The sequence below is a fragment of the Artemia franciscana genome, chromosome 19 (genome assembly GCF_032884065.1).
Source record: "Artemia franciscana chromosome 19, ASM3288406v1, whole genome shotgun sequence".
Classification (NCBI taxonomy): Eukaryota; Metazoa; Arthropoda; class Branchiopoda; order Anostraca; family Artemiidae; genus Artemia; species Artemia franciscana.
Window position 1 is genome coordinate 24,085,642 of NC_088881.1, and position 15,506 is coordinate 24,101,147.

General features: G+C 35.1%; 1 protein-coding gene across 2 annotated transcripts in view; it reads left to right on the plus strand.

The window, feature by feature from the left end:
• The window catches only part of LOC136039456 (sodium/potassium/calcium exchanger Nckx30C-like), a 71,409-nt gene that overhangs the window by 14,331 nt on the left and 41,572 nt on the right, over positions 1–15,506 (plus strand). For both annotated transcript variants that reach the window (XM_065723220.1, XM_065723219.1), the window contains exon 2: positions 8,312–8,477. In XM_065723220.1, coding sequence (XP_065579292.1) covers positions 8,312–8,477 — 166 coding nt within the window. The remainder of the gene's footprint in view (positions 1–8,311; positions 8,478–15,506) is intronic.

Below are 15,506 nucleotides of genomic sequence, written 5' to 3' on the forward strand. Positions count from 1 at the left end.
TTACTCATCAAAGTTGAAAGACCCAATAACTATGCCTTTAGATATAACATGACCACCACAACAGCCCCAGGGTAGAGGTCTTTAAGTTACAAAATGTGCCAGTTTCCTACAAATGGTATTTGTTAGTGTGAAGTATGTATAAATTACAAAACCTGTGATTTGTCTTAAAATACAAAAAACGTGATTTGTCTATAAAATACAAAAACCCGTGATTTGTCTTCTGGCAAAAAATACAAAATTCCACATTCTTGTAGATAGGAGCTTGAAACTTCTACAGTAGGGTTCTCTGATACGCTGAATCTGATAGTGTCATTTTCGTTAAGATTCTAATACTTTTAGGGGGTATTTTCCCCTATTTTCTTAAATAAGGCAAATTTTCTTAGGCTCGTAACTTTTGATGGGTAAAACTAAACTTGATGAAACTTATATATTTAAAATCAGCATTAAAATGCGATTCTTTTGATGTAGCTATTGATATCAAAATTCAAATTTTTAGAGTTTTGGTTACTATTGAGCCGGGTTGCTCCTTACTACAGTTCGTTACCACGAACTGTTTGATAAACTTTTAATTCTTATGAAATTACATTTTCGGTTCTTAAAGGCATCAACGAAGATTTGTTTCCAGTTTTCTTCAATCTGAACTGTTAATTTACCTTTTCCACACACAACAGCTATAGCTTGTTCTGACCCCACCTGTACTCTTTTATATGGCATGGCTGTCATGTTATCTTTATTAGTCTATTGACTAACCTAAATATTGGAATAGAAACCAGTATCCCAGATTTTAAGTACGTCTTTAAATTTCCTAGGCACAAAATTAACAAGCTATTACCTGACTATGAACCCACAAGGGCCAATCTAGATGACATGGCTACTATCATGCGATCTTCATTAGTCTATTGACTTTCCTAAACATTGCAATAGAAACCGAATAGAGACCGAAGAACAGACTTTAAGCTTACTGCCTTATTCCTTTTTTGGTCCTACCTCTTTACTTGAGCCGTAAATATCACCACCACAAAATGCTGATTTTCTGAAAAAGTATTATTATTGTATAAATTGTTGACAGATTAAAGAGGTTTCCTTTTTTTAGAAAGCTAACCAAGCACTGTGAAGAATAGAAATCTGATGTAACCTTAATACCACTTAACATAATAATGAAATTTTCAGCACACAGACATATATGTTTGGGGAGGGGGGAGTTGTCCCAAGAATTCTGATTTTTTCTTCTGTACTTATTCGTGTTTTCCATATATTGTTGTGTTTTGAATACCCCTCCCCGAACAAGTCCTTGTATGGCCGCTGTCTGTGTTACATAGCAATAGAAAAACGCCTGCCAGTAATAAAAATGTGTCTGGCAGATGTAAAGCATGCCTGCTACATGTAGCAATGCTAGAGAGAAAAGAACAAAAAAGAATATTACCTAAAGAACATTACTGCAAGTATTGCAGCCGTAATTGTTGGAAAGTAAAACGTATGCTGTAATAAAGAGTAGAGGCAGAGCCTTTCCTTACGTTGGTAGTGCCCGGGGCAAAATGAATTATAATGCCCTAATCTTGACTTAAATATAAGCAGGAAAGCCGAATTCAAGTGAAAAATTGGATCAAGGTAGTCAATTAGATAAAAAAACTGTAGAACGCCATTTTTTAACAAATTTGAACTAAGTTTCATCACTCAACGCACAATGTTATTGCAGATTTTCATATTTCAAACCTCAGTAGCCTGTTTTTGCTTTTCTGAGAAACTATGATCATGTGAGATACACGCTATGGCTTTGGGTAATACAATGATTTATAATTGTAAACGTTGCCAGCTAGTTTCCTCAGGAGTCTGCATATCTAACAATTTTTCACTTTGAATTTTTTGATCGGAAAATATCCTCATTTTCTTTTATTTTGATGATAGGCAATTGGCTGCCACAACTCTCTTTTCTCTTGGGAATAGTTTCCGCTAGAAAATATCACAAATAATAAGAGGAAAATATCGTCAAGTCGCAAAAGGAGTAGGGAAATATCATTTTACATAGGAGAGGACTCTTATTGAATAACAATTTTGTAGCAGAACCATGCCGAGTATTTTTATTTGAACAAGGAGATGAAAGGACATTTCGAACCTTTGAAAGCAGCCCTTTTGTTTTTAAGCTGAAGACTCAAACTTCTGCTTTTTCGTGTGTTTTTTGCAGTTAGTTCTCACTTTTGATAAAATACTGATTTATTTTGTAACAATGTCATAGAAAAACAAGATTAAATTTATGTAGGATTAAATCTTCTATATGGCAGTATATTTCTGTTGTTTTCAAGAAAACAAATTTAGTTTAGTTTTATTTAAAAGAAACTCTTCGGGATGGTCTATCTCTTTGAGTGGCCCAAGTTTATAACTGCGCTAATTAATTTTGAGGAATACTATCTCCCAAAAGGGTGCGTCTTGGTAATTCATTTTTCTTTTCTCCACTTCCGCAAGACTTATCTCATGAGGTCAAACACAGAGCTCTTAAGGGTGGACAGCCATCCTTAGAAAGCAATAATGCAGACATGGGAAAAAGAGAAAGAAAGGACAACTGGGTGGTCAGAACTAGCCAAGGGGCTATAAACTAAAGGATTTGGTAAATATAGCATCTCATTTAACTGTCTTAAAAGCAGAATTTTATAGAGAATAAATTGTCTATTCTGCAGTATTAACCAAAAACTGTATCGAAAAAAAAAATCATAACAGAAAAAAATTACTGATATAAATATTTCAGTAATAATATATTTTGTTCTGTTTTCATGATCTTCTTGTTCCATTAAATCTTTTATTTTTAAATGCAATAAGAACTAACCATTAAAACAACATTCTGAGGTAAAAATTGACAATTTATAAAATAGTCCATTTAAGTCTAATTAACCGGCAAATAATAGCAAGATAAGTGATACAAGATCCGGTCCAGTGAATATTGACTGAAGTGACACCCAAGCAAGCTAGTGATTGCAGAAGGTAAACAATCATCGAGTGGTATTGCCGCATATGGCCTACTAGTTGAACTAGTCAAACCCCAAACAACAACAACAACAAAATCTGGCAATGGCAATCTAAATCCCTTAACAAACACAAAATTTTGTTAAATATGTTTCTGACAACCCTTTAGTTATACTGCTTCAATTCGTCATTCTTAGGTGTTTGCTTCCCTTCAGTGCTGTATAGCATAGAAACTTACAGTATAGAATATTAAAAAAGTGGTAATTAAATTTACTTCATTCCTTCCAAGCGAATACAAAATTGACCATTAAATAAATTGCCAGTGGTATCAATTATCTATATTTTAGCCGTCTTTAGCGTCACTCGAGCGTTGATCCCCCATATTTTCTATCTTTACTAGAAGACTACAAGTTTAGGTAAGCGATCCTTTTTGAAGATTAAATTAATAAAAAGAAGTTTTTTCGACTGAAAGTAAGGAGCAACATTAAAATTTAAAACAAACAAATATTATCACGTTTATTTAGGAGATTAGCCCCTCCTCAACGCCTCGCTTTTTACGCTAAAGTCTATAGTACTTTAAAAAAAGCTTTCTATTGATTTAATTAAGCAACCCTTGTGTTTCAGGAGTAGTTCTTAAGGAATTGGGACAAAATTCAAACTTTATCGCATTGAGCGAGGTGTTGAGGAGGGGACAATCCCCTTCATACACGCAATAATTTCTGTAACTTGTTTTTTTAAATATAATTTCTCATCGTTTTTAAGTAACGCCAGGAAATCTGGCCCAACTCGACGGACAAATTCCCCTCCCCACAGAAATATCCTCTAGACAATTCAATTATGCGTAAAATTTAGCCCAGAAAATTACCCTTCAGAACTCCACGCGTAAAATTGAGACGGAAAAGAGAAAGCAAGACATTTAAAAGATATTTTGTATAGGAATTCTGGCAAATTACCCCAGTGTATAATCTCCCCTGACAGGCTCACACCTGGAAACTTCCTTCCCCCTAGAAATTTCCCTCTGGAAAACCCCCAGCAAAAATATCTCCCCCCCCCACCCGAAAATTTATACATACTTCACACTAACAAATACTATTTGTAGGAAACTGGCACATTTTGTAACTTAAAGACCTCTACCCTGGGGCTGTTGTGGTGGTCATGTTATATCTAAAGGCATAGTTATTGGGTCTTTCAACTATGATGAGTAAAATGGATTACTCAAAATCTTGATCGGACAACTTTGGGAAAAAACGGCGGGGGAGGGGGCCAGGTTGCCCTCCAATCTTTTTGGTCACTTAAAAGGGCATTAGAACTTTTAATTTACGCTTGATTGAACCCTCTCGTGATATTCTAGGACCAATTGGTTGACACGATCACTCATTAGAAAAGCAAAAAAAAAAAAAATAAATAAAAACGTACCCGTGATCTTTCTTGTGTCAAAAAACACAAAATTCCACTTTTTTGCAGAAAGGAGCTTGAAATTACTATAGTAAGCTTTTCTGATATACTGAATCTGATGGTGGGATTTCCTTTAAGATACTATTACTTTTAGGGGGTGTTTCTCCCTTTTTCCGAAAATCAGGCAAATTTTCTCAGGCTCGTAGCCTTTAATCGGTAATACTAAACTTAAGGAAACTTATATATTTAAAATCACCAAAATAAGCCAATTATTTTGATAAGTCTATAAGTATAAAAACTACACGTTTTAGAGTTTCGGTTACTATTCATCTGGGTCGCTCCTCACTTACAGTTCGTTACTATAAACGGTTTGATGAAACTTGTATGTGTGACATTAGATAGTAATAATAAGTGTTGTCATAATGTGTTGCAGAAACTGAACTTGAAATATCAATAAGCATTTTTAAAATGATTTATAAGTCATTAACTTAGACCATCTAGTTGCCCTCCAATTTTTAGTTACTTAAAAAGGCAACTAGAACTTTTTATTTTTTTTACGAACGTTTTTATTAGAAATAAATATACTTAACTTACGATTTAACTTACGTAACGAACTTCTATATTTGTATATTTTTGTTACGTATATGAGGGGGTTCGCCCCTTTGTCGATACTTTGCTCTTTACACTAAACCTTGAATTTTGTCCCAATTCTTTAAGATCTTAATCACAAAGACAGTAGAATAAATAGTTGAAATTACTAATAATGCTTTAGCGTAAAGACCGAAGTATTGAGAAGAAGACAAACCCCTTTGTATGCGTAGTAATTTTTGTTCATTTAAAGTTCTAATCTTACTTCCAGTTGAAAAAAACTTTTTTTTATTTATTTTCTCATTGTTTTCTTTTAAATAATAATAGACAATCCTGTGCCCCCTCCATGGAATTTCCGTCATGATAATCACCTCCATTGAAAGATCCTTCTACTTAGCCTCCTCCTCCTCCTGATCTCCCCCCTACGCGAAAAAGTCCCCCTGAAAACGTCTGTACACTTTCCAATAACCATTGCCATATGTAAAGTTTGTAACTTGTAGCCCCTCCCTAGGGACTTTGGGTGATTAGGCCTCCCCAAAGACATAGTTATCAATTTTTTCGACCATACTGAACAAAATGGCATTCTCAAAAATTTTTATTTGGTGATTTTGGGAAACAAATGAGACCGGGAGGGGGCCTAGGTGCCCTCCAATTTTTTCATCACTTAAAAAGGGCGCTAGAACTTTAATTTTCGTTAAAATGAAGGACCATTGGGTCGTTACGATCACTCCTGGCGAAAGAACAAAACAAAAAAACAACAGCAAATAAACACGCATCCGTGATCTGTCTTCTGGCAAAAAATAAAAATTCCACTTTTTTGTAAATCGTAGCTTGAAACTTCTACAATAGGGTTCTCTGATACGCTGATTCTGATGGTTGTGATTTTTTAAAAGGTTCTATGACTTTTAGAGGGTTTTTTGCCCTATTTTCGAAAATAAGGCAAATTTTCTCAGGCTCGAAAATTTTTGATGGGGAAGACTAAACTCGATGAAACGTATATATTTAAAGTCAGCATAAAAATACAATTATTTTGATGTAACTACTGATATCAAAATTCCATTTTTTAGAGTTTCGGTTACTATTGTGCCGGGTCGCTCCTTTCTACAGTTTGTTACCACGGACTGTTTGATTTTCCTGACCCAAATGTCCATAAAAATTAACTGTTTCAAAAATGCACATGTTGTGCTCCGTGTTTTTGGCGAGATTTTGAAGCACCCAATTGCCATTTGGGGATATTCGGCCATACTAAAAGTAATGTATAAAAGACCAAATTTGTGACTTAACCAATCACTTGGTTTGAATGTAATATGTATTGGACCAGTGTCAGATATAAGGCTATTAGACCAGTTAATCTAGTCGTACAGCAAGGCTCATAGATCAAGCTGTAATTGAAGTCACTTGCAATATAAGCTCATTCCTCCTATTTTAAGATTATTTTTACTTACTGTGTGAAGCCCCCCTCCCCCCACACGGCGGGGAGACGGTCCCTGGAGTGACTTTTGACACATTAAAATGGCCTTCATTTGTTCAAATAAAAACCCAGATGACCGTTCAATATAATATGCAGACAAAAACATGCAGTTAGGACAGCTGGTAAACAATTAAAATATAAAAATAAAACATGACAGACAAATTTCTAGCAAAAATTTCAGGACGAAAGATCGCATTCACATACACTGAAACTTTTTCGTATTTTAAGTCTACCAGCACCTTTTGAGGGAATGAGTAAGGCCTTAGCAGGGAATAAAACTATTTTTTGTTGCCCTTAACCAAGAGAATAAAAGATTTAAGGCCGAACTGGCCAGCCATGACAAAACAAACAGGGAAAAATCTTAAAGCGAAGAACAGGAGAATAAAAGATCTAAAGCCGAACTGGCAAGCCACGGCAAAACAAACAGGGAAAAACCCCAAAGTGAAGAACAAAACAAGGATTCAACGGCCAGTAGAAGGGAAGGAAAAAACAAAAGATCAAGCAATCAAAAAATAATCAGTAAAATCTAAAATTAGAATATAAAAATAAAATTTAATACTCAAAACAAACAAAAAAAGAAACCAATAAATATGTATGTTCTATTAATACCCCACTGAAACACCACAGAGCATTTATATCAGCAATTATGAGTGATTCTCGTGGGCGCACGAAAGCAAATGGTATTGTTTTGTTTCTTATTTTTTTATTGTTTTTAAATTTAGATTTTATAGATTATCTTAGATTTTATATATACTACATTAACTAGTTTTTTCTATATTTAGCAATAACAACTGCCTAGTTTCATACATGCGAAATAGATGTCGTTAAGTCCGTCTTTTTTCTTGCTTTCAACTGGCCAAAAACCTGTTGTTTTTTTCTTCATTTTGGGATTTTTCTATCTTTGTTTTATCAATAAAGAAAATTACCAAAAAAAAAGAAAAAATAATAATAAAAAAAACAACCAACAGTAAGATAGGCCAGGTCCCTAAGCCTTTCAGATGGCTGGACTGTGGAACTGAAAAAGGCTGATCTTCGTGAAATATCAGTCCTTTTGAGCTTTGCCATATATAGTTTACTTTTTAAAACCAAATCCTTTCGAAGATTTTTGCACAGAAAGCTTGTAATGAATTACTGATTCGGCTGTCCTTGATTTTCTAGCGTTTATAATTTCCTAGAAGGTGGATTAGAAATTGGATGGAGTGAACTTCTATTCAAAAGTGAAAATACACGTCTTCAACCCTGGTGGGATTATTCAAGACACCTCAACAAAGTATCTGAAGTTACTCCTAATAAGTCAAAAATAACCCAGTCGTGAGGTAGTCTGTTGAACGCGTGTCCTGAGGAACTCAACACAGACTGTTCTGCACAGTTCTGAGAAACGACACTGTTAGAATTCTTGTCGACACTGAATCCTGTCGACACTGTTAGAATCCTGTCGACACTGTTAGAATTTCTTGTATACGATGGACCTGCCAAGATTAGCCCTTGTTCAGAATAAACCTAGTCTCCCAATGATGGGGAGTGAGCCTTACCCAATTTTATCAATATTAAACGTGTGCGGGATTTAAGTACAAGAAAAAGCAATTTCAGATGAAGGTGAAGAGTAATGTTAAAATATAAAACGGTTGGAAGCTGCCAAACCTTTGAGGGTTTGGTCAAATTATAAGTACGATTCGGTAACTCAAAATACTTTAATTTGGGTTAGAAAAGGATGTGTTGTCATTATTGTTTATATAATTGCATGTGAAAGGATCTATTCTATCTCTTCCGATCTACTGTATATTATTTCATCTTAATTTGTTTTTTTTATAAGTTCTATTCAATTTCAATTACAAATTGAGCTTAATAGAGTCATTTTAAATGTAGAACCGCTATAATTATTTCTCGTTTTCTCTCCTTCAGACCACTAAAGGACCTAATTGCCAAGGATCAATTACAAGCAGCTTCAACGGTAACCCTAATGGAATCAACGAACCTCGTGGCAGTATTACTGGTCACAAAGGATCGAAATTCCGGGCTGGATTGCTTCAACTCATGATTCATAGCATTGATCCTCTACATGATGGAAGTAAGAATTAATTTGCCTCTTGTGATATATACTTTTTTTTAAATGAAAGCAAAGAGTCTGTTTTAACTTAATTGAATAGAGATTATTCTGTATTTAAGAGAGCCAGCTTTCTACTTAACCTCCTGTTGTTTATGCTGAAGTTTAATAGCGCTTTACCGAAAGTATTTATGAGCGCAAAAAATTAATTAATGGGTAATTGTAAGTATTACATGTTCCGCTTTCAAGGGTTGTAATGAAAAAAAGGTTGAGATGGCTTGGTCACGTTCTACGGATGAAGGATGACAGATTACCGAAGATTGTCCTTTTTGGCCAACCGTCTGGGGCTACACGGAAAGCAGGTCGTCCTTGCCTGGGTTGGGAGGATATCATAAATAAAGATTTAAAGGAAATGGGAACTTCCTGGGAGGGTGTAAAGAGGGAGGCTTTAAATAGATTAGGTTGGAGGAAGAGCATGCGTAGCTGTGTTGGCCTCAGGTGGCTTGGTGCTGCAGTGAGTTAGTAGTAGTAGTAGTAGTAGAATGCCTTTAAAGCAGTTTATCTGAAAATTTTGATTGAAAGCAAATACACATTTGTATATAGTGACTTATTACTACATGATGTTTTTATTTGTATATGATGACTGGAAGTGTGTTCTCTCAGCTGCTAAGCTGCTAATTAATAAAAAATGTGTTGGTAGTCTTTAAACTTGTTTTTTTTTTCTGTGTTTTTATCATTGACAGGAAGATAGTGGGTAATTAAAAAAAGCAAAGCAATCAATAAACTATTTCATTCCTAAAGCATTGCAAAAATAAATTTTAACCCATTGTAATTTCCCTTGTGTTTGAGAACTGGTTCTTAAAGCATTGAAGAAACAACGGCAAACTTCAGTTTAAAGAACTCTGAGCTAAAGAGAAGGTAGCCCCGCTCATATACGGAATAATTTCTGTTCGTTCTATATTTTAACGACGTTCTTTACTTTTATTTAGGACAAAAATTTGGTTTTTAGTTTCTAGGTTTCTGGTCACCATACATAGGGTGCTCTAAATAAGAGGAGAACTACCTCCCCATAAAATCCGACTTGTTAGATAATTGTTTAACTTTTCAAAAATGATGTTTTGAGAAAAACGGTTTATTTAGTATATTTGCTTTCCAAAATGAGTATTTGTCCCTCAGCACTCTAGGAAGGGCAAAGCTCAACCTTTTAAAAGACAAAACACACGCAGATGCTCCTGCAACCCTTTCGGAAAGATGGGAAAATGGGAAGAACAAGGTCACGTAGCCTAGAAAATGAAACACTTATAATTTCAGTTCGGAATGGAAATGATTCTGTAATTTGTGGTTTTCCTTGTCATCTTATGTCAGGAAATATTAGTTTTCAATTTTTGTGCTGCCAAGATGAGGCGAGAGTGTTAAGGTAGGGAAAGAAGTTTGATCTTTTCAAGACATTGAAAAGACTCAGACTTTGGAAATGAGGTAATAAGTGCGCCAGACAGGGTTAAAAGCAAGTTGAAAATATAGTCAGGAAGCCATTCTCCAGAACTGTGACTAGTAGGTGATCAGTGAGCAGTAGAAGGCTTGACAACGGAATACGGAGTAATCTAAAGCGCTGATGACAAATAGGAACGTTATATACTCGGTCCTTAGGTGCTGATTTTCGAAATTTAAAAAAATCACGTTTTTGCTCTTAAAAAAAATACGTAGGAATTATATGTAGGAAAAAATAAGAAGGAAAAATATATAGGTAAGGAGGTGTTGATTTTCACCATATACACGGACAATTACTTTCTTGCCAATAAAAAGGAGATTTTCCTGCACAGAAGATCGAACTCTGACCTCTCAGTGTCTTTGACAAGTAAAGCAATCAATTCCTGTAATCCTCATTTGTCGACAACCTTAGCCATCAGTCTTTTCCCTTTAGAGAACAAAAACTAACTGTATCACAGCAAGAAAGTGTATGAACAAGGTAGACGGAAGATCTGGTTTCGGTAAATTCCGGCAAAGTTGATGTATAGGCACTGAATATCCATAGAATTGGACAAAATTTTCGTTTTTCACAATTTGAGTGGTGTCTAAGGAGTAGCTTGTACTGATGCATCAAAAGAACAACGATATCTGTGTCATTTGGATCAACATATTCAATACCAATACCTCTCTTAAAGTGGTCCATTCTCAATACAACTCTAGCATCCGCCTCTTTATGGATACAACTTAATTGCTGTTCAGATCCTTTATCCATGCTTCCACTTCCATTTTCACCATATACACGGACAATTACTTTCTTGCCAATAAAAAGGAGATTTTCCTGCACAGAAGATCGAACTCTGACCTCTCAGTGTCTTTGACAAGTAAAGCAATCAATTCCTGTAATCCTCATTTGTCGACAACCTTAGCCATCAGTCTTTTCCCTTTAGAGAACAAAAACTAACTGTATCACAGCAAGAAAGTGTATGAACAAGGTAGACGGAAGATCTGGTTTCGATAAATTCCGGCAAAGTTGATGTATAGGCACTTTTCGTTTTTCACAATTTGAGTGGTGTCTAAGGAGTAGCTTGTACTGATGCATCAAAAGAACAACGATATCTGTGTCATTTGGATCAACATATTCAATACCAATACCTCTCTTAAAGTGGTCCATTCTCAATACAACTCTAGCATCCGCCTCTTTATGGATACAACTTAATTGCTGTTCAGATCCTTTATCCATGCTTCCACTTCTGCTGAGAATCATTATTTTCATCGGGTCTTGATAGCCTCTAGAGAGGCAGAGAGTTCAATCTTCCTGATGGCCATGGTCTAACTTTTCCAAACTGTCAAATAAAACGTGGTCCAATCATCCAGCTCTAAATGTCTACCTAGGAATACTACAAATTGGTATGGAAACCCTTGTTCTTTTGGTAACCACCCCAGTCCTTCAGGCAGATTATATTGCGTTCTTTGTCCCAATATCCAAATGTTCAATCATATTTATCTGCAAAGACATGCATTTCTTTAATGTCACCATTAAAAGTCACAAAAAAATGTTCGTTTTACATAGCTCTCAATGATTTCTGATTCAGTGGATGGGTGCTTTCTGAGGTACAACATCAAGCCTACCTTTCCTTGAGTCAGTCAATTCACTGTTAATCTTGACGTTAACAAAGCACACATTCCAATTGTTTATTATTTTTCAAATACTTCAGACGAGCTGATTTGATCCCTGATCGAAATACAACTTTCCCAGAAATGATAATCCTCTCAATTATAGAAGGTGTGCCTGGGAGAACATCATGAGAAAGAAAATTCTTCAGATGGTGAAGACCTGTGTCACCAGTAATAGGAACTTTCATCTTTTTCTGTTTCGCCTGCTCACTACTCATGACCTTCACTTCGTTGAGGTAGCTTAAATCGTCATCGCTGCATCGAAAAGGATTGAGCCTGAATTCTAGAAAAGACTTCACTTTAATAACTACTTTTTTACTGCTACAGTAAGGATGATCTTCATAGTGAGTAGCATAAAACTCACTTTGAGGCACACACATAGCACCTCAGTAAATGTAGCTGAGACTGAGGCACAAAAGGGAAGATTTAAAGTCCACTTAACTAGTGCCGACTTTTTATCAGTAATCCCTGTAAGTACACCATCTTTGCATCAAAATTAATAGTGGTTTCCAATGCATGATCAGGAGATATGAAATTGAATCTGACATTTCTCCTCTTCACATTGAACTGTCCATTCAGAATGTGTGATGTGCCACAGGGAGTATCCTGTATGTATAGAGACCCAAATTTAACAGTCCATTGAATAATTGCAGAATGTGTGATGTGTCACAGGGAGCATCCTGTATTTATAGAGACCACATGCAACTAAATAAGGAAGCATTTGGTCCCTTCTGGCAAGCTGCTCATCTCAGTCACCAGATCTTTCGCTATTTAAAAATTACCAAACAATTAGTACTATTTCTTTGTTCCGTTTCTAGAGCTTGGATTTTGGTTTTTGAGCATGAACAAAAATTCTCAAACGTTTCCAAGCAGGGGGATCATGTGGTAAGTTTTTACTTGAGACAATGAATGCTCTCATCAATGGAAGCATCCTCTCTTGAGATTTTCCAGTTCTGCAGTAAGCCTTCAATTTCTTCAAAATTAATAAAGCACAATAAATCGTCTGATTTGATACAAAATTTTCAAAAGCATCCCAATACAGAACAGATATAGCATCAAGAACTAAGGTAGTTCTTAGAACTAAGGTAGTAGAACTAAGGTAGTTCTTAGAACTAAGGTAGTAGAACTAAGGTAGAGCAGTGAAAGCTTGGTAATACAGTGTTCCACTCATTACTTTCTTTATAGTTCCTTTTTGTAGATTCCAGCCTCATAAATCTCCTCTTCTAAATCAGAGCACTTCATTATATGACTAGTCTTACCCATAAAATTCATTAAAATATTGAGGCCACCCATCCTGAGGAAAACGTCAGAATATGCTGCTGGATTTTTCACTCTTATGGCATGCAAAATTTCATAAACAGCCTGGTCACATGTCACAGGGAAATAACTCAGTCTCCGTCTAGTATCTAGATTGTTTGAGAAATTGATAGTTAAATAAATGGTTGAATTTTTGGAGAGTAAGTCATTTCTTAATCCAAATCAATTTGGTTTTCGGAGGGGTTTATCTACTGAGCATGCTGTTTTATTTTTGACAACTTTTGTGAATGATGCGTTGGATAATGGTATGAAAGTCGCTTCCGTTTTTCTTGATATTGTAAAAGCTTTTGAATGCGTTGACCATTTCATACTCATTGCCAAATTAGAAAATTACGGTTTTAGAGGACTATTTCTTGAATTACTGTCCTCGTTTTTAAAGAAAGAACTCAATATGTACAACTAGGGGATAATGCTTCTTCAGTCAGTAGTGTTAAATTTGGAGTACCTTAAGGATCTGTTCATGGTCCCCTGTTATTTATAATTTTTATAAATGATTTATCTAGAGCTTTTAATATGATTTCGTATGATCTTGACATTGGATGTGACGGGGAAAAAATAATTGTTCCCAGCTTTGCGGATGATACTCATATAACTGTGGCTGCACAAACAGGAATTGAGCTGTTGAGTCGTATTAGTTCTTGTCTGGAGTTTCTACAAAATTAGATGAAGCTTAATAAGTTAAATTTGAATTATAGTAAATCTTTCTTTGTATTGTATGGTAGGAGCTCAAAATATTACCCTTGGATAGACAGACTTAATATTGCTGATATGAGTATTTTAAGAATAAATTGTACAATAAATCTAGGAGTTTTAATTGATGAATGTCTCAGCTTAAGAAAACATATAGATTATATTAGTCTTAAACTCGCTAGGAATGTTGGCATTTTAAGAAAGTTGCAGTATATTTTCCCAAGAGATATTTTAAGAACACTGTATTATTCCTTAATTCATCCTTATCTGCTATATTGTTGTAATGTTTGGGGTAGTACATTTCCTTCTCATCTGCATCATATTCGAGTTTTGCAGAATAAAGCGCTTCGAGTGTTATGTGGTGTAGGTTTTAAAGACTCGGTACAAAAGAGGTATATAGAATGCAAAATCTTGCCTTTAGCAGGACTTATTACTTTTTATCGAAGCCTGTTTATATATAAATATTTTCAAAATTGTTTACCAATATGTTTTAAAAGTATGTTTGAATTAGGAAGTGATATTCATACACATTCTACGAGACAGTCCGATATAATTCGTCGTCCGCTTGCTATTACCCGTAGATCTCAATTTTCTATTCGGCATCTTGGACCCCATGCATGGAAATGTTTACCTACGACTTTGAGAAACATGGATAGTTTTCTTGAATTTCGACGGGAATTAAAGCTATTTTGCCTTAATATTTTTGTTTTTGATAGTTGAGTGGACCTCAAGTGGAGCCAAGATGTTGGTTTTGTTTTTGGCGATACTGGTCAAGTGGTTTTAGTTTCTTTTTGTTTTGTCTCTTTTGAAGTGTAATTCCGTTTCGATTGAAATGCAGGGTAATTTATTTTTTTTCTTCTTCTTTTCTTTTCTTTTTCTTTTCCTTTTCTTTTCTTTTCTATTTTTTCTTCTTTTTCGTATTGTTTTTATTTGTATGTGTATGGGGGTTGTAAGCCCAAACAAGCTTTGCTTCGGGCCATTTGCTTGTTTTGTTTTGTTATTTATATTAATAAACCCATCTTTCTCTCTCTCTCTCAGTTCTCTGGCAGTTTCCTGGAAAGTCTTAATGGCTTTTTCTATGACTGTTGGGTTAGAGAGAGAGAGAGAGTGGAGAACCATTGGCTGGTATCAAATATTCGAAATAGGAATATCAGCCTTATTGTCATATGCAGCTAAGAAAAAGATTGGAAACCAAAATATGATTGAAATTTTGCTAAATCACTCCCACATTCATAAGCTGCGTTGGCACCACCTGTTAAAGAAGCCAGACCATAAGAAAGTTTGAAATGGGAACCTTCTGATCAGCTGGCCAACCAATGAGATCTCGAAAATTTGCTGTCACCTATGTGTTTCACTTCAGGTGCATCTTAACAAACTTTCCTGGCTCAATAGCATTTTAATATGACAGGGAAGAGCTTAATTAAATTTCTTGCATCAGGCTACATTCAAATAACAGCAGCATTCTCATCCATAGGTTCTGTTGCTTTGACGGAGCTTTCTCTATCCAGCTAAATCATAGAGATCTACCATCTGTGCTGGATATATGCCTGTGGTAATCCAAGCTTAAAAACTGGGTCACCCCATTTCTTTACTAACAGTTCAAAAACAAAAAGGGGTTAAAGAATTTCTAGATCCCTCATTTTGTAGAACGACACATTTCCTACCAAGTCCATTAATAAGAAATACACCTTATTCAGGCAATTTTTGAAGATGGTTCAAGATTTTCCCCAAACACTATAAACTATGTTATATTTTTCTAAAATTTTTAAAGATTACAATTAAACGACAAAATATAAGGCAATTTTTGAAAAGGATTATTTAACTTATTTAATTTCCTGTAATTTGACCAGTAGTTGAAAATTTAGGAGCAGTTTGGAATTTGTTATGGATTTTAAGGGAATTTTT